This window comes from Opisthorchis viverrini (genome assembly GCF_000715545.1).
Source record: "Opisthorchis viverrini unplaced genomic scaffold opera_v5_696, whole genome shotgun sequence".
In the NCBI taxonomy this organism is placed as follows: Eukaryota; Metazoa; Platyhelminthes; class Trematoda; order Opisthorchiida; family Opisthorchiidae; genus Opisthorchis; species Opisthorchis viverrini.
This window is the reverse complement of record NW_008752347.1, coordinates 41,842-60,927: the sequence shown is the minus strand read 5'-3', so window position 1 is coordinate 60,927 and position 19,086 is coordinate 41,842. Positions and strand designations below refer to the sequence as shown.

At 44.5% G+C, this 19,086-nt stretch overlaps 2 protein-coding genes across 2 annotated transcripts in view; one reads left to right on the top strand and one right to left on the bottom strand.

The window, feature by feature from the left end:
* The window catches only part of T265_11982 (hypothetical protein), a gene marked incomplete at both ends in the record, with an annotated part of 12,285 nt that extends 11,559 nt beyond the window's left edge, over positions 1-726 (bottom strand). Inside the window, one exon of the mRNA XM_009178845.1 lies at positions 689-726. Within this exon, the coding sequence (XP_009177109.1) occupies positions 689-726 (38 nt within the window). The remainder of the gene's footprint in view (positions 1-688) is intronic.
* Positions 727-1,909: 1,183 nt separating this feature from the next.
* T265_11981 (hypothetical protein) lies at positions 1,910-18,538 on the top strand (the record flags this gene model as incomplete). The annotated part of the gene is made up of 7 exons (XM_009178844.1): positions 1,910-3,311; positions 8,104-8,983; positions 10,067-10,475; positions 11,494-11,781; positions 11,816-12,184; positions 15,225-15,464; positions 17,899-18,538. 7 exons carry the CDS (start codon positions 1,910-1,912, stop codon positions 18,316-18,318), a joined length of 4,008 nt encoding a protein of 1,335 aa, XP_009177108.1.
* Positions 18,539-19,086: the final 548 nt, after the last annotated feature.

Genomic DNA, 19,086 nt, shown 5'->3' with positions numbered 1-19,086 from the left:
CTGGGGGATATTGATATCCCCAACACATCATACCTCAAAAAAGTACATGAGGCGGCGATTCCAGTCATGGAGATATCAGCTTCATGCATGTTATAACACGGCTACTGGCTTCAGTATTTATGCGACGCCTAACCCCGGTACGTGAGACGCATTTCCGAGAGCAAAAAGCAGGGTTTCGCCCGGCTAGGGGATGCATGGACCATATCTTCACGTAATGTCAAACTTTTGAGTAGCGCTGTCCATGCCGCAGACCAGTAATTTCTGTTTTACTCGACTTCAAATAATTCCTTGACTCATTTAAGTCGGTTTCTGTGCATAAAGTCGACCAACTTTGTAGACAGTGCGTACTCCGTATTGTCGCATGTTTGAGCCTTTAAGAACTGTCCCAAATCTTCCGACAACCAGTGGGTTTTGGTATTCTTCCCTTTCCCCTTTCTATTTGATTTTATAATCCGGACCGTATGTATGCATGTTCCAAAGGATCAAGAGTCCTGGAATCGAATTTACATCTAGGGAGAGACTAGTAGACTTGGACAATGTGAGTGACCCACTCTTCTTATCTAACTCATCAGTACGCGCGGGCTACTCTGTGTACAGTTTGGGATTCTATCCTTTGCTGTGGTTTGCGTTTTGGGTCTTCAGCGTGCTTATTACTCGAGATAGCTCAGTGGTCAAGGCTCGAACTTACTGACCAGAAGGTCCTTGTTTCAAATCCAAGTTCTGCATTTCGACAGCTCCTCTCTGGGCTTGGATGGCGTGGCAGCCAGGCACCGATTGGGTGTTACAACTGAAATGCTATGTTTATTTTTTGTTAGGGTTTTGAGCCCCAAATGTCCCTCTAAAACTTCAGGGAGAGGGACTTGAGTTTGTTTACCGGTTCACTTATCTGGGCGGCTTCGTAAACCGTGATTATATCATACCGTGCGGAGTTCTGCGTGTTATTTATGGTGTAAAAGCGAATTCCTCTAAGGCAGAACAGCCTTATATACTGGAAAACCGTAAGAGCGGCCTTGCTGTATGATTGTGAAACTTAGTCTTCAGGTCCTAGGGCTCTAGTCGGATCATTGATGTCTTCGTATGGTGACGAGCATTACTTGGCCGCAGCGTGTTCGGAATGAGTTAATACGCGAGGAGACTCTTGGTGATGAATGAGAATAACTAGAATATCACATAAGATCCATCAGTTCAAAGTGCTAAACCACTGTCTACCAAAGGAAGTTCTGTTATCAGCTGTGAGCCCTTGTTTAGAAGTCTTTCCTATCCGTCACACTGGATGCGATTGGACTTTCGTACATTTCTGGTTGGGTTCACGTGATTCTTCATGCACACCATTAGAATCCCTACAGGATATAGCACGTCACCAGCAGCACATGCAAGCATGCTGTTACTTCCTAGTGTGACTGCCCAACTTAAGTTTATCGTTGCTTTGCGGGTTCATATCAAGCGAGGTTCGCAGAGAAGGCTGGATGAGTCCCGCTGGTGACACATTTCTTCGATGTGTCGCTCAGATCCGTTTATGTTGTTGCTGTACTGGGGTGTATGAACCTTGTTCTTGATTGTTTTACTGTGGGGCGTACGCTGTTTTTTTATAGGTCGGTGACTTTTCCTTTTTTCCTACTCTTTACTAAGGTATTCCTCGTGATTGTGTGGTGGTGAAACTTCCGCACTATATCGATGATTTTGATACTGATGACTTTTCTGGGGCTCCTTACGGCTCACACTATTATATATCAGGCAGTTACGTGAGATTCTTGCCTTTCTCACATTCTTTAAAATGGACGTTTGGTGGTCGTCTTAGAGAGGGTGTTCATGGTTACATTGCATGATATCTGCCTATTCTTCCCTTCGTTCACCCAGTCCAATCTTTCATACTGTCGGTCTCTATTTGCAGCCTGGACTCACTAACACGATGACTACCCTGAGTAGCTTTTTGAACTCCATCTTGCTATCAAGTCCTACACTGGTAAACCATTCGACGCTGGAATGTTTACTGATATATCCTCTTCATACTGCCGAATTCACTTTCGAAACCACCGATAATGAATTGCGAGCGTTCTACGAGTTTGATGTGTACAGAGTTGTGCACCATGTTTTTAGCAGCTACGTTGCCCAGAAAGACGCTCGGTGGAGCAAACTGGTACAATGTGCTGTAGAGCTATCCAAATCAGATGTAGTTTTCCGGTACCTTTTGGATCAGTTAATTGCGCATACTGAGGAGGATTGGGTCTCTGTTGTCACCAACCAACTGGAGAAGTTTGTTTTTAACCAGGAACGTCTCTCCGCGACATTTGCTTTTTGGTCTGATACTTTACGGAAGTCTGTGAACAACAAGCCTGTTGAGGCATCGTTGCGTTCATTGATCAACTTGCCAAGTCGTTTTGCTGGTAGGCGTTCGAAATCCAAGTTTCTGAACCGGACTGCTTTTGTTATCAATCTTCTTTCAGTGTTCAAATCCGGTAGTTTCGATGAAGACGAACATTCGCAACTCTGTGGTCTACTTCTGAGCGAGCTCGCTTTAAATGGTTTTGCGTCCGAGCTGGCAGAGTTTGTACTAGACGACACTAAGGTTCAACTTAGTGCTTCAAGTATGGTGACGCAGAACGTATGGTCCAAAGCCCTTTATCATTTGAAGACAAATAGCATGGAATCTTGTTTGCAGCCTATCTTATCGAAAAGTTCTCACCCCTTCGTTGTCGCCGTTTTGTTCTCCAGACTGCTAGATGGGCCTAACCCTTCTTCATTAAAAATTCTCTTCAAGCTCTTCCGGCGCCTTCTCTTTGTCAGATATTTTCCGAACGATCGGCTCTTGCGCAATCTATTCGGAGGGCTATCTCAGATTGTCATCCAATATCTTTCGTCTTCGAATGTCTCACAATTGGTTGATATGGTTAATAAAGAGTTGGGTCTACCGTTACTTCACTTGTGGGCCGATTCTACAGCGATTCAGGCCGCATCGGTTGAACAACGGGTTTATACTTCCCAAGCGTTAGCTTCCTGGTTTACTGACTTTCATTCGCCGGTGGCATCTAAACTGTCTATCAAAATTTCTGATAGTCTCATGCTGCCGGATATTCTCAGTGGCATTAGCAGTCATCTTGCAAGCCCCAGGATTGAAATTCGAACTATTGGAATGGCTGTTGGAGAATGGCTTGTCAGCTTGATTAAACTACCTTGTGATGATGGTCAGTGTGGTTCGCTGCAGTTCGAGTATGAGGATCTTGAAGTGATCAAACGAATCAAACCCTTATTTGTACCTTTCCCAGCCTTTCCTACAGACACAACAGACACAACATCGGTCGTCTCGGAATCTGGTAAGTTTGGTTTGATGGTCTCCGTTCACATTGTCGTTCCTCCCTCTTGAGGTTGTATGGCTGTAGCGTCATTAGGCTCGCTTTCGAAGATATTGCTTCAATCCGGGACAACACTAAAGTTGTTTGAATTCATGAATTTTTGTCGTTTTTCAGTTGCCTCAATTATCATTTCCAGTGGTTAGTGGTTATGTTGCTACAGATAACTGGATCTTTACACACGAACACGCCCACTAGTCTTACCAATCAGATGTATCTACCACTGTCGTGTTACTGCTGAACCGGTTGACCACTAGCAAGAAGAAGGGTTTCAGACCAAACAACGGAGAAACCGCCGACACAGCTTATGCATACGACTGGTCGACCAAGCAACATGTCAAAAAGTGTTTTCAGCGTTCCGTGAAATTTCTTCCCCGATTTCTGTCGTGACGTGTGACACTCACCACTTTTATGAAGTCGTACGCTCAAGCGTTCCTAGCTGGACAGCGCGTCTTCTGTTGATTATTAGTTTTACCGCTTTACTAGTCGCCTCGCAATCAACACGGTTTGGGATTCGTTCTCTGTACACCAATTATTTGGTGTGCATTTTAATCTTTGTCCACCTGGTCAGCTAAGNNNCACGCCCACTAGTCTTACCAATCAGATGTATCTACCACTGTCGTGTTACTGCTGAACCGGTTGACCACTAGCAAGAAGAAGGGTTTCAGACCAAACAACGGAGAAACCGCCGACACAGCTTATGCATACGACTGGTCGACCAAGCAACATGTCAAAAAGTGTTTTCAGCGTTCCGTGAAATTTCTTCCCCGATTTCTGTCGTGACGTGTGACACTCACCACTTTTATGAAGTCGTACGCTCAAGCGTTCCTAGCTGGACAGCGCGTCTTCTGTTGATTATTAGTTTTACCGCTTTACTAGTCGCCTCGCAATCAACACGGTTTGGGATTCGTTCTCTGTACACCAATTATTTGGTGTGCATTTTAATCTTTGTCCACCTGGTCAGCTAAGCCGATTGCAGCTAGCCTACAAAGGCAGCCATCTTAAAAACAGGGTATACTTATATCGTTTTCATAGTTTTACGTCCAAAGCAAGGGAAAACTGGTTCTGAACGGCGTTACCTTTGATCAATACTTTTGTCCTTTTGAAGCCTGAATCGACTTGGACACTGAGTTTACTTTATTCAATCTACAGGTCACCCTGTTCGGGACCTTACGGTTGAAGTAGCAATGCTTCTGTCTTGTTGACTTTGTCACGGCCTCAAGCAAGCTGTGCAAATAAAGATCTGGATAATTTGTAACCCAATCTCGTCGCTCAGATTTATACTTTGAGAGCTGATGTAACGAAATTAATTTCGTACTACCGGGTTTCACCCCTCAGTATGTCCCAGCAAGTTCTCGATAGAATGTGATACGATGACGAACCGGTCCTTGCGACAGTTCTTTTGAACTCTAATCACCCGGCTTATTTCAGCAAGAATATCAGTGGGTTCTCCAACTACTCACAAGTAGGCAGACGTTTTGTGCTCCTTGTTGCGCAAGGGCTTCGATCAACTGCTGCTCCCTTGAGGTAACATGATATAATTCCTTATCAGGAATGGTCTTGCACATACAGTACAAGTGGGCTTTCAAAATGGAGTTCACAAATTTATAGCGGAAAAGGTCTGTGTCAGTAAAGGGAGGAACTAGAAGCGGCAATTCAAATAACGTAGTCTCGAACAGACTGCATCATGTTATTGTGACAGTTTCAATGGGTCAGCCACGTGTCAAGCTGTGCTAGAGGATGTCCAAAGAGCCTTCAGAGCACCCTACTAGGGACAGTGGACAACCTCATGAAACACAGTCTCTTAGATCTCCACCTCAGTGGTGAGAAGACTATTGTCTTGTTCTCCGGAATTCGTACCACTTACACTAGCCTTGCAATCAGGTGTTTGGATAAAAGACGGATTGGGGATATTAGTCACCTTACTATATACATACGGAAGCTCTGGTAGTAACTCAGCCTGCCTACACCAGCCTGTCTACCATCTTCATCTTCTTCAAGCCCCCATCTCGAACTTCCCACTTAATAACCTTAGCTGTAGACACGCCATTCATTTGCCCAGGGTACTGACCAGTGGTACCGCCAATGGTTAGAGCGCGAATTTACTGGTCCGAACCCGACCTATGCCTCTCGGTTTCTCCTATGTAGGTTTGGGCAAACTGCCAGTATCACAGCCCTCGTACTTCCGTCGGGTGGCATGGCAGCTAGGCAGTGAAAGCGTGCTAGAGCTGAACGATAATCATCATCATCATCATCGTCATCATCATCATCATCACCGCTAGCGCTCATGTTTATTGCCTCACCTCTCTTACTGGGATCTCACTCGCATGTTTTCATCCAGATCGTTCTCGCTACGTTCCAGCCAGACCGTTTGGTTATAACAGGGGCGTAAGCAGGAGGGGACGGCTATGTGCAGAACCATTCAGCTGTCGCATGAATCACTAGTCGAAGTTTTTACGAGATAATGTGAGGGAACACAAGCACTCACATGTCTATTTGGTAATGGGCTGACAAGGTAAAGTTCAACTTGTTTGATTCTTGTAAGAAATTGGTTGTCGCAATAGCTGGTGCTTTTAACGCGCAACTACGCCACATCATTCCATCAGAGCAATATCTTATTGACGTGTTTAGTTTAGACGCAGTGCTTAATGACAGTAATGGAAGCCTTTCCCAGTCTTGTGCTGACTATCACCTGTTTTTCAATAGTATGTAACTGAACTACCATGGAGCAGAATTGATCACACAACGACCAACTACCGATGGAGAGGCTGCTTTTGAATGCCAGTCATTCTGAAATACACACGTTTATTTACACCATAGTCTCGTTCATCTGAATTGCTAATAGATTTCCACGGCATGCCTAAGTAACGAGCTCTTAATCTAACATCGTAACGCTCTATGGAACACAAGGTAAACCAGCGTGTTTCAATTAGAGTTTTTTAATCGTCTTTCGCAGTTTTTGTAGGACATGCGAGGACGATGGAGTGCGATTAGACAGGATAGGATTGTAGAAGGCGATAGAGGTTCGTCCATTGTCGTGTATATTTGTGATAAATGAGTTTATTGGCTTCTTGTATCTAATCCACACAGTCATAATCGGACTGGACTAACTCCCGCTTTCGGGTACGCCTGTCTCATCGAACTACCACCGCACACAATGGACAAGACTACATGCGGTTTGCGCTGTGTCATATGTGCAGTCAGCCAGAATCCCCTTACGTGGGGGTAAAACCTGAGGGTGCATATTGAAGGAACAGTTCCAGAGCTGTCGGTCGTAACTATCAAATCAAACAGAAGCAGGTGCACATCGGATGCTCCCTTACGCGTAGTATGGCTCATTAACCCGCACTACACATAAGACACGTGTAGCTAGCTAGTGTTAACCACGATTCAATTCATCCATCCTCTAATCATTACCCACTGTCCTAGCTACCGTTCAATAAAGCAAACCCTAATGACCCCTCACTGAACTGAATCCCATGTTTCAGCTTAGTATCCACATTCTCTTCTGAACTTGAAAACAGTCATCCGTTTTTCAAATCTTGCTTGTGTGTTGTATCCGAAACATGCATGCAAGACCCCAGTTCATACAATCACCACAAGCCATTTCTACGACCTCAGGTATTTGATCCTCCACTCGCCAGATATCTTCTGATCCTGATGCAACGGTTCATGACAACTTGCATGGTGCTAAACTCATTCCCAGGGCTGTGTTTTTTGGACTGGACAGAAAGCGGTCATCTTTGCGCCTTACGTTTGTCTGGTTCAACTAAGATAAATGAGTAAACAGTGCTTATTAGTCGTGTCGGAATATGCGCCAGCAGACTGCAGCTCAGAAACAGAAAGGTAGATTTTATTGAGATGGGTTACGATTGCTCCGATCAGCAAGAAGGATGGTTTCATCTTGGCTTGTGATCTTAACGCTCAGGTTGGAGGACCGGGCCCGGAATCAGCACACTTGAGTGGTAGACTCGGAGTTGATGGCCACTGTAGAGATAATAGAGGACGAATTCTTCATCTCTGTGCTGAACATCGTCTGTTCCTCTTTAGTATCAACTTTCAGCGCAACCATTCATGTCGTGTTACTCGGACATCACCGACAACAGCATAAGAACGGTGTCGAGCTGATTTGGCTGGGAAGCCACTTGAAATTCACAGTCAAACCGATGGTAGTTGTTTGGACGATGAATGAAAGGTGATAAAAAGAAGCTACGCTCTCAGCTGTTATAGCTGTCTGCCGAAGCCATCCGAGCAGACTAAATGAGATCAGCTGATGGAGCCAGAAAGGCTATCCCAGCAACCAGTAACCTGTGCTTCGGGAAAACTTTTTTGAGTGGCGGTCCACCAATAAATCTGGGTCAGTCATATGTTGACATTGTTTTTTCTCTTTACGAATAAACCAGCTATCTGGAGGAGCAGAAAGTGTCTCATCAGTTCTGGATGAAGATGTTTTCTTCAAGGTAGGATCAGGATGGACAAATCTCGTGATTGAAAGGTTTTTCCACAGTGGATGTGTTTCCTCCTAAGGGTTTCTTAGAGAGGTGGATATTGTACGAAGATCCATCGGTGACAGTCGCTTGCGTATGAGAGTTCTGAATTCGTTAGTTATCAAATGCATACAGTTTTATCATGTCGCAGCTCTTCGAATAAGAGCCGTTGAAGTTTGATCCAAAGTTTCTTGGCCACTTTGTGCATTGATTTCTCCATGCGCTTCGTAACTAAAAATGTACTTCTATTTTCCTTGTCAACTTTTTAGACTTTACTGAAAAATGTCAGGCTATAGAAGCCAGGTCAGACAAGCCCACATCCGATGTGGATAGCGACGATGAACCTGACTCGTTAGACCCCAACCATTCGCCGTTTGTACATTTACCTCGACGATCTGGTCAACCAAAAATGGTCAGCTCTGTATTATCTTCTTACAGGAAACCTCGTTATTTACGCGAATGTCTGGATGGTATGCTATGTTCCAAACCTGAAGATAACCATATCAGCGTGGCTTGTTATACTTCCGCCGAAGAACTTATTTATGCTCATCCAAATGCTGCACGTGAACTGGTGAACGACTTTGCCCATGTGTTTGTGCATATGGACCTGCCCTCTTGTCCCGAGGAATCTAAATTAGCATCCTGTCGCCACGCAGCCCTTGTTGCGCTGGGTACTGTTGCTCCGAAGGAATGTGCTCGTTATCTTACAAATGAATTCTGTCAGTCCACATGTTCCGTTGGACAACGGCAAAACATTATCTCTGCGATCACTGATATAGCCTGTCAACTATCGTCTGACGGTAATGTGGACAAGAAAGCGGGTGTTTCGCCTTCGCACGCTGACGATTCTACACCCAAGTCGTTGATGTCCTCTAAGCTTGTGTCACAAACACGTCGCTTCTGCAGCCATCGACCACCGAAACCACAAACAATCAACCAATTCGCTGCAGTTGCCGGAGAATTCTTTTTTCCTCTGTTACGAAGCATACCTCAGCTTTTTGCTGGTTCTCACACTGGCACATTTGCTCATCAGGACGCCAGTTTGTTAGCTAATTTGGTTGCTTCACTGGCTGTCGTATACATGTGTGCTCGCTTGTCTTCCGTTCAGGCGCGAATGGCATCGGAACTCTTGGAACTTGCACCAACTCTGTATGCTCATAGAGAACCAGCTGTAAGACGAGCAGTTTTGATTGCAGTTGGAACCGTAATAACTACTACTCCCACCAGCCTCCTTTTGGCCAATCCGCAAATGTTTCTTGAGGGCTCTTCATCGATGCACCCTCTACCTGCACCCGACTATACAGATGCTTCGGGATTTTCACTTGCCAGTTGGCTTAAACTCTGTTCATCGGTAGACAACGATTCGGAATGTAAACTTCTCGCTTCAGTTGGCCTATCTGCTTTGATGGAAAGATCTCGGGAGCTCGGTTCCCCCTGATTAATCCGGTCGTTTGTTATACTCAGTTCTTTGATGATTTTCACCTCGCGTTTTTTGCATCCAGATGTACTATATTTTATCTAATATATTTTTATCTTTCATACTTCGTCCGTTTTCGCGGCTTGAATGATGCTTTTCAGCCATGCTGTTTTTTTCAGAGCCCTACTTTACACGCCACAGCAGTATGTAAAGTGAAATCCACAAAATTATTCCTTGCGTTGATGGATTCTCCTAGAAATCAAGATGTAATGTGGCCGTAGTTTCGTGCTAAACGGTTGGATTTTAGGTGAAACTGGGACGAAGTTGAACTGTGAGTGCGATACTTTAGATTTCACTGGCCTACAAGCCACCTAGAATTGATCTATCTGTTGCACTTTTGTTTAGTTTATTTTCCGCATTCTGAATGCTGAGACAGTTACTTCCTGAGAAGTATTTCATATTCTTGCGAAGTCAGACAGCGTGCAATCTACATGACTACACTACATAACTGCCCAGTACTATATGTAAGCGGCAGCAGCCTTGTAAAGTGTAGTCTGTAATTTTTGAACTTTTTGCTTCCTCCTTTACATATCATCGCCATCCTGTTTGAGCGAAGCTTTTGCATCTAAAAATAATTACTTTGGCTAAAATCCGAATATAAGCTATTGCTTTGGACGGAGAAAAAGTTGTTTCCACGATAATCCGAACTGCGGCTCGTCTCAAGGTCATTGCTGAACATGATTTTATGACACTTTTTAAAACACCTTTAGTGCGTGCAACTGGTTTTCCTACCCAGCGTCCTAACATTGTTTTAGGTTGTACATGGAAACGGAATCCTCCGATGCCTGGACAACAAGTGCAGCCTCCAATTCGGAGCCCCCGGGCGGATCACCGTATTCTTCCAGTGGGAGAATCTTCTCTTGTGGACCGCCAGACGCCGAACTCAATGGAAATATCCTGTTTTCTGATCAGTTGCTAAACAATGCCCCCTTGGAACTGCCTACCTCCGATCGTCCCATTCATGCCGAAGTTTGTATTTCACAGTTCAATGTGGAAACGTTTTCTGTAATTGAGTCAAACGTAGTGGAGTTTTTACGCAGTTTGGGTCCACGGCACGTCCCTACGGTTTTCAATAATTGTGAGAACCACTTCACTGCTGTCAACTCAGACAGCTCAAGTCAACAGGTTGCCGAATTTCTTCAACGTTGCGTTGCATCTATCAGCGTAAGCCGCCTTCTCGACACTATCCCCGTTTAACTTCATGCTGTTGTGTGCTGACCGTGATGTGTCTTCCTAATTTAGAAATGCGTAGCCATTTTAAACAATAGATAGCCTCCATGCAACCAAACTTTTCATTTAAAACTGGTATAAAATTTTCTGCATGTTTGTATGCTCAATCGATATTTGGTTTGAATTTATACAACTCTGGGTGCCAACTAGCTGTCACAAGGTTAGGCCGTCGATGATGTCCGTGTTCTCACTACAAGTGACGCATACATGTAGTCATGGTGTAACACTGGTTACATCCAGTGTTAGGCACCAATTCGCTGATGTTTACCTTCTCTCAGTTGGTGTCCTGGGTCAGGTCTTCTGAACCCTTTTGTTGAAATATTCGTAGTGTCGTTCATTGACTTTCTTCATCATAGATCTAAATGGCCATTTCGTTGGTTTACTGCATCTCAGGAGAACTGCAAGCCTGCTACATGTATGCACCGGGTTGGGCACCAGGTCTGATGCTCCCTTGACGACTCAACATTTTGGTATTCTTGTGGGTTATTTTAAGATGAAGACGGCGAACACTGCAGTCACCTCTTCATTAATATGCCCACAATTTTAAAATTCTCAAAGCGAGAACAAACTTTTTGTAAAGCACATACAGAGCTTGATCGAGTGAATCTTTTGAATAGGAGTGCTGAGAGAAAGCTTCCATACGATTCCCATGGCATTTAAGAGAAACCTTGTGCCTGCGTCCCTCTCTGTGTAGTGGTGCTTTTGTTCTTAGGTGAGGTTTTCAACTTTTGACATTTTCTAATGACAGGGGGCTTTTAGTTTTGCCCTAAACTTGATGCGTTTTTTATGGTAGTGATTTCTGTTTTACTTCCCAGTGCTTTACTTTCATTGTTCCGCACATTTGAAAGTGCTATACAAGTATCTTTGAATTAAAGGTTTTCGCTGCATCACTTTTCATGTTTCGTGGATCTCAAGTATGTTTTGTTTTTCTTGTCAATCCCTCTCTATACAGCTCCTTTTGGACGAAGCTGATGGTGAGAATGGTTACGATATCAGCAAGTCGGTGGATTTGCGCACTGTTCCTCTGTTAGTACATGTCTATCAACTCGTTTCTGGTGACGAGGCACTACCAGTGCACGAACTTGTTGAAGTGGGATCCGAGACTATCAACGGTGGAACTGTTTGGCTTCTTCCATCGATGGAAATGCAAGGTCTGTGGGAGTCTTTAATTTTTGACTCAGATATCAAACTGGACTTGCTGAGTTATGCCCAGACAGCGCTTCTGTTCGCTGATAGACAGGTATTACATCTTGACGATCGTAACCTGCTTTTAGGTGTCCACGTCAATAATCTCGTGGAATCGAGTGATTTTATTGTACGGTCCACCAGGAACGGGAAAGACATCATTGTGCCGAGCCCTAGCTAACAAATTGGCCATCCGCATGGCTAATCGTTACTCATCGACCAAACTTATTGAGCTCAACACAATGAATCTTATGTCGAAATGGTTTTCTGAGAGTGCCCGGCTGGTTGCTCGTATGTTCGATGCTATCAGAGAGTATCTGGAAGCACCTGAGCATTTGGTTTGTCTCTTGGTTGATGAGGTGGAAAGTTTGACTGCGGTACGCAGTTCCGCCATGTCAGGCTGTGAACCCAGTGATGCTATTCGTGTTGTCAATGCAGTTTTGACACAAATAGATCAAGTGAGTATTATTGTTCATTAGTTTCTGTCGTTCTTTGTAAAGGCCGGATTGGCTTTATTATCTGTCCAACAAAAACATCACTAAGCAGCAGCAAAGCAGTTTTCTTTCATGTTACTCATTTCCTGCGATAGGCTTTTTATCAGTTTCAAAACAACCCGCAAAATTCGTCCAAAACGTGATTAACTCACAGGGCTCTAAAAGTGCTCATACTCATGAAGAGCCTGAACTGTAAGCTGGTTTGGTGGTTTGTGCGCCCCCGAACTATGCAAAGCTGTTCAATGAATACAGGTCCGAACACCATTCTTCTGGCCTTCCAGTTCCAGGGTCGAAGCGGGTGTCGAGGTTTGTCGTTTAAATTCCCAATACTCTGGTGGCTTTACGTTAAATATCGCTGTTTTGTGTTTGTATTTTTGAGCCAAGGCTTTCGGCTGGGGACCCCAATAATTCCTGCCTCGTTTTGGACAACTTGACAGTATGTCAGTCCACAAAACTACATGTGAAATAATGATTTCGAGCTACATCGGCCGTCACTTGTTGTCATCATTCGGATCACCCTATGCATACTGTTGGGTAAGCGAAAACAGAGTACCGCTGATACCTCCTATCCTTCATCCAAATCTCCCCTTCTGCTCATTTAACGATTGCTGTAGTGTATATTCGGGTTCTAGGTGTCCCTCTTGCGTCCAAGGACTAGTACAACATAGCCGCCTATTTCAGTCGCTTTGTGTCCCTCTCAGACCTCGTTCCTTTGAATTTACCAAGCCTCTAATGTTCAAACTCCAAAGCAAACCGGAATGAAGTTTTGCTAGGGCTCTCGTGATATTTCGTCAATAGCTGTTTTCCAAATTTCTGAAACTTGACTACTTACGGTAACAGAGTCCGCGGCAGTTTGGTCATTCAGACGCCACCTGCTAAAACTATTGCGATCCTGCAGCTGATGCAGCTGTTCGAGTCAGCCTTGGTATCGATCTCAGTACCCAAGCTGAAGCCTCCTTGCTTGGCTGGGTCGATTCAAACGACCGTCTTTATGCTGTCCATTTGTCAACTTCCATAAGGGCGCTCGCTAACCATCCCCTTTTCATAGTTCCTGCTCACGTAGTAGCCACTTTAGCTCTGATTCATCTAGACATACCTTTGGTCGGAAACTAAGCACTATTCCATCCAGTGCGAAATGTTCACCGAGGCTCTCAGTGCAAATTGGGCTGTCTCATTCTCTCCGGGAGTCGACTTCATGACCTGTCCTGTTTGTAGTCAGGCCACAATGGTAAGGATGGTGAATATGCATAACCACGGAGGCTGGTGGATTTCAGAGCGATCAGCCATCGAAGGCAAGGCTCTTTTCTTGACTGTTGCTACTCTCTAATCGCTTCCGATCAAGGTTGTGCTCAACAGCTCTTCTAGGAACTGGAAAGGAATCTGCTCCTGTAGCTGTCGAGCAATTCCGAACCACTATTTAAGCAAGCTTACCAAAATATCTCGTATTGAGCTTTAAAGGCCACATCCTCAGGTGATGTCAAATGTAATTGGGCACATACTCTACTGGCGTGACAACTGGCTACTAAGCAAACCCTCGTTTTCGCCAAACCTAAGTCGATGAAAGTTTTGAAGCGTACAGATCGTGATATCACTACGCGAAACAAGCAGCTTCTGTTATTTTGATCGCCTGACGTCTTCACGTCTTCTTGATTAGGGTTCACATGATTCTTCTCACACGAGATTGAAAACCTTACACGACATTGTACGTAAGCTCTCCCAGTGACAGGTATACTGTCACTGTCACCTAAACGACCTACCTAACTAGTTTTTTCATTGTTTTATGGACTTGTTTTGCGTAAGATTCTCGATAGATACCATGTCAGTGACGTTGATGACGTTTGTCCCAGCTGGATGTTCAGATGGGCATTTCAGTTGTAAGCGCCTCGTTCTTGAAGCTGGGTAACAACTCAAGTAGATACGTAACAAAACCCTGTTGCGGGTTATTGCACAGACACCTTCAGCGTCGTACTGATGCATCGTCACGACTTCGAAAGTTTTGTCCAGTGTCTCACAAGCAGTTGATTCAAAGTCAGCAAAAGTTTGTTTGGACGTATTTTTTTACCTAGCGGACGATTATTTCAATACAAACGCGACCATAGAAAATGTTTATTTGCTCCTCAATCGCATAGGCTGCTCTTCTACACATAAAACTCTTCATAGAGCTTCATACGATGGTCGTTTGCCCACTGAGCTGGGGAATTTAATTGCAAGTAATTCATCACCAATCGGGATGACATCGTCTGTGCGTTGTTAGAGGGCGGAATGGATGGGGTCAGTGGTTGTGCTCTGGTGATATCACCTCGATTGATGCTGAAGCGTTAACAATCAGATTGTCCAGCTCAGCGAGCAAACCAGCTACCATGTAGAAGTTTAGTGTCTTGTGAGAATGCGGTTTCGGACGGAATTCGTGTTTAAACGCCCAGCTTTGATCGTGCAAGGGTTATATGCTTCATCACTGTGAGCGAACAGGAGACCGCAAAATCTCTGTACTGCTAGAGCTATGATGCTTTTTTCGGTGACCGAAGATCATAGACTTATTCACTGTTTAGTTTACTGTTTAGAAAGATTCCATATTGATTTGTAATACTCGAAACGGGATACGTTTAAATCTTGAGTTGCTGGCTGATTTGGACGGTGGTCGGGACTGTAATTCGTGGCTCGCTGAAACCTTGCGTTGTTTATCAAAGTGCGTGTCTCAGAATATTCATCGACACTGAGTTAGTGTCTGTTCTAAGTTTGAATGCATCATTTAAATGGTTTTGACTTTCAGCGTTGATAAAAATAAATTAGCAGAATTCCCCTACGCTACCATATGCAGCCAGGTTCAAGTGACTCAGTAGTCAGTCGTGTGAACGAGATGATCATCCTGAAGCTATGTAGGCTTATCAGATAAGCGCGGTTTTGCCATGTCGTATGTAGATAATTCATCGAAGCATATCACACGTGTTTGTTCTATCATTTTATGTTCCTTTCTGGTGAGACTTTTTGATTTTGTGATGATCAGATCAAGCGCTATCCTAATGTGCTCGTTTTGGCAACCTCCAACGTGACCGGCGTGATCGATCCTGCCTTTCTTGATCGGGCTGATATTCGCGTGTTTATTGGTCCGCCATCCGCTCCGGCCATCTACACTATTTTCCGTTCCTGTTTGCAAGAACTCATGCGCGTTGGTTTAGTTGAAGCGGGCGAGGATAAGCTGCTGAGTTACCAAGCTCTGGCAGCAATGCAATTCATGGAAAATAAGGTACCTGTTCTTGCTTAACGTGGTAATTTTTTCAAACGACACTCAACAGTAGCTTTTTGTTTCGTGTCACATCATCCCTGTATGTTTGTAGGGATCATTGTGTTGTGTTTTTGGCGTCTTTTGTTGGTAGTTTGGAGGTCGTTGTTGCTGTTTTTGTGGTGGTGCTTTCATCCTGTGTGGTAATTTTTCGCCTCCTAAGTACAGCGACACACTTATGTCATTAGGTTCCGTCTATAGACTGACGTTTTAATTGGAACAACTCGGACCTCTCCACCAGTAATCGGGTTACCGTAGGATAGAATTTCTTGTGTTTCTGAGCTCTCTAAGGGACACTGTAGGCTTGCGAGAATATAGATGATGAGGGCATAAATGTCTGACCAATCCCGGAAGCTGCCCACTACATCTTTATGTCCACGGTTGCCTCTAGGTACGAAATGTCGTCATTGTCGCTCACGATTTGTTTAGTTTGCATTGAACCACACTTGGCTCGGATGTTCGGTGTTTCACAATCGTTGTCTCGGAACCATAGCGCGTGTGGGTTGGTGTCGGCGAATCCGTAACGAGGCAGTTAGAAAGCGCGTTTTCGGTTGTGCAACGGGTACTTCCATTGAAGAATGTGTCCAGCACCAGAAGCTGCGTTGGTTGTGTTGCGTATGCCAAACCATCATTTGCCGAAGAGAGTGCTGTTTTCCATGCCCAACTCAGAGTGACAGAAGTAGAGAGGTGGCCAACCGTTGACTTGGCAGAGGAGTATGAAGGAGATCACGAAACGCTTGGTTGTTGTTGGTGCTACTTGCCTCCCAGAATGGTGACTGCGTTATCCTCACTGCTCCGGGTTGGAGACGCTGCAAGCTATGACTGCCAAACGATGTCAGTGGCAATCTTGTTGTCAGTTTCTATTCAGATCGCCTGAGCGAATGTCTGGAGGTATAGGCACCTCGGAATAATTGTGGTAAGCTAGCACTATGTCCCTTCCCCGTCCACCTTTACTGTTTTCTTGACAATAAGGTTTTCAAATAAATCATGGTTGTACGGCAGTGAAGCATCGGTGTTGAACAATGATGTCATGCTGTCGATGATGAAGATGACTAGGCATAGCCGTCAGTGTGTGGAGGTCGCCCGTTGAATGAATCTGGAGGGTGTGGTGCTCTGCAACAAGCATAAATACAGCGTCCATGTTGTGGAAACGATCAACTTTACGTACCATCGCCCTTTTCTGCCAGGAACACCCAGCGGAGCTGAGAGTCTCCGTATATTCCGGGCATTCAGTGGTTGCTTTCAGGAAGCTTACCTTTTTGATAGTCCACCTTTACTATTTTCTTTACAATAAGGCTTTCAAATAAATCGTGGTTGTACGGCAGTGAAGCATCGGTGTTGAACACTGATGTCATGCTGTTGATGAAGTTGATGGTGGATCGGATGTCTCATACATTAGAGACTGGTGTGCTACCGACGGAGCTGCTTCCCTTTGAATTTGGCCTCACTGAATAAATAAAGCACTAAGCTCTACTAACATATCCTTCAGCATTTGATTCATAACTGTCAAGCGCGACTAGATCCGTAGCCGTGATCCCGCACACCAGGTAGGCACAGTAACCTGTTTGGTTGTCATTCGTAGCTTGATCCCTTCGCACAGGCCACGCTCGCAACATCTCATTTTTTTAAATTCTGTTCTGGGTCTCCGTTGATGAGTTCAACTGTTTGACGTTGACTCCAGATGGAATATTTGGGTTACAAATCCTGGTAAATATACCGCCAGTTAATCCACTTTCACTCAAGTCACAACGTGGTTGGGAGTGCCAATCACTGTTATTGTCTGTCCGGATATCTGACTAATGCGGATGCAAGTGTTCATTCATCTTGTGCAAAGTCCAGTACATCAGATTTATAACACACGGTTGTGCAACCTTATGTACAATTCCCAGTTATATACTTATCGGATCAGGAAATTTGCTTTGATTCTTACTTCGTGTGGTTATCCATTTTTGGGTCACCAGTATCTTGTAAAACGAGGAACTTCGTACTGGTTGTTGTGATTCGTCGGATTGTGGAAATGAAAGAATTCAGGCTGTTTGGAATTGATAATTCTTACATCCAAGTCTGTCTTGAACTGTTATCTTGAACTGTTGACGTGACACAATCGTCGTTGCATTCAGCTCCTCAACACATTTTTGTGCTGCAAGAACAATGGCAGTGTGCAGAGGGACTCCCATATGGAACCACTAGAGTTTCATTTCCAAACTTGGAAACACGGCAAGGCTGATTTTGGCGTCCTTTACAACTGATTATTTTCATAATGTCCCTCTACTATTCAGTGTTATTGCCTACAACTTAAAAAAAACTAGCAACCCATCAGAAGTTTCCAAACAACCAGAAAAATCTGCCTGTTAGGACGTAATATTCTTATTTCTCGTTGTCTGTTCACTTTTGACAGATGAATTATCTCAGCTTGGACCTCTGGAAACTTTCCGAACGTAGTGTTGGCCTGAATGGCCGTACATTGCGTAAACTACCCCTCTTGGCACACGCCTTCCATCTCACTAAAGTTAGTCCCAGCTTACGTTCCAGTCTCTCCACCAGTGGACGCCTTTATCTTGGATCCTGTCAGTCATCAGCTGCTCTGCAATCTGGTCCTGCCTATTCTGTGCATCCCCTGCTGGCCCAGTATGGTCAAAGGCCAACAGTTTCCGTACCAACGTTTGTGCAAGCTCTGCGATTGACAGTGGAAAGTCAATTTGCTGAGGTAGAAGCGTTGGATTTGGCTTCATTGGACAAGGGTCGGCTCAAAACGCACAAGAAACGAGCTGATTCTGCGCTGGGCGCACCACCTCAGGGTGACACTCCCCTTCACTAATTGTTGCTGTATGTATCCTTTGGTCCTGTTCAAACGTTTATCCCACACCGCAACCGGTTTCCGGCAATCCATGTGCCACCTTGCATTTTCATTTTGTTGAATGTGGGTATTTTCTACCACCAAAATTGCTCATTTGTCTTGATTGTTATTTTGCTTTGTACCGTTGGTTGGCTGCTATGAACATTTCCGTGCCAGTATACAGGCTATTGCGAACCGAATCGGCTTTTATTGATGATTTGTTTCTACTGAACGGTACGCATTGGGCGTTTTTAGTCACACTGAACCAGACCAAAGACTGGCCATCTTGAGTGAACTTGTGTCTTAACTCTACTCAAGCAAGAAGCGTGCTGTTAGGTTAACCTAATCACTTACTTTGGTCATCAGGAGCATGATTAACAACTGTTTTATCCCTAGTTTAATCGATCTTCTAAGTTTCCAGCATATATCTGTTGCATATGGCTAGGATGCAGGGAGTCTTTCCATGGTCATTGGTTGAAAAGCTATATTAAGATTTGTGTATCTGTGCCTCATTAAAACTCTCATGTTTTATTGGGTGATGGCACTATCGGGTGATTTTTTTCTCCAGAAAAGTGACCCTACCATCATAGTAATGATGTGGTCATATCCGGACGAGTGCAATTAAACGATGCTTTGTATTCTTATCAGAGGCAATCAGGTGGTTGTTGCTCACAGAGCACATCGCATCGAACTTCAACTTTACGGCTCCACAAGTCGACCTAAATGAACGCGGATCCGGTCTCGGAACGT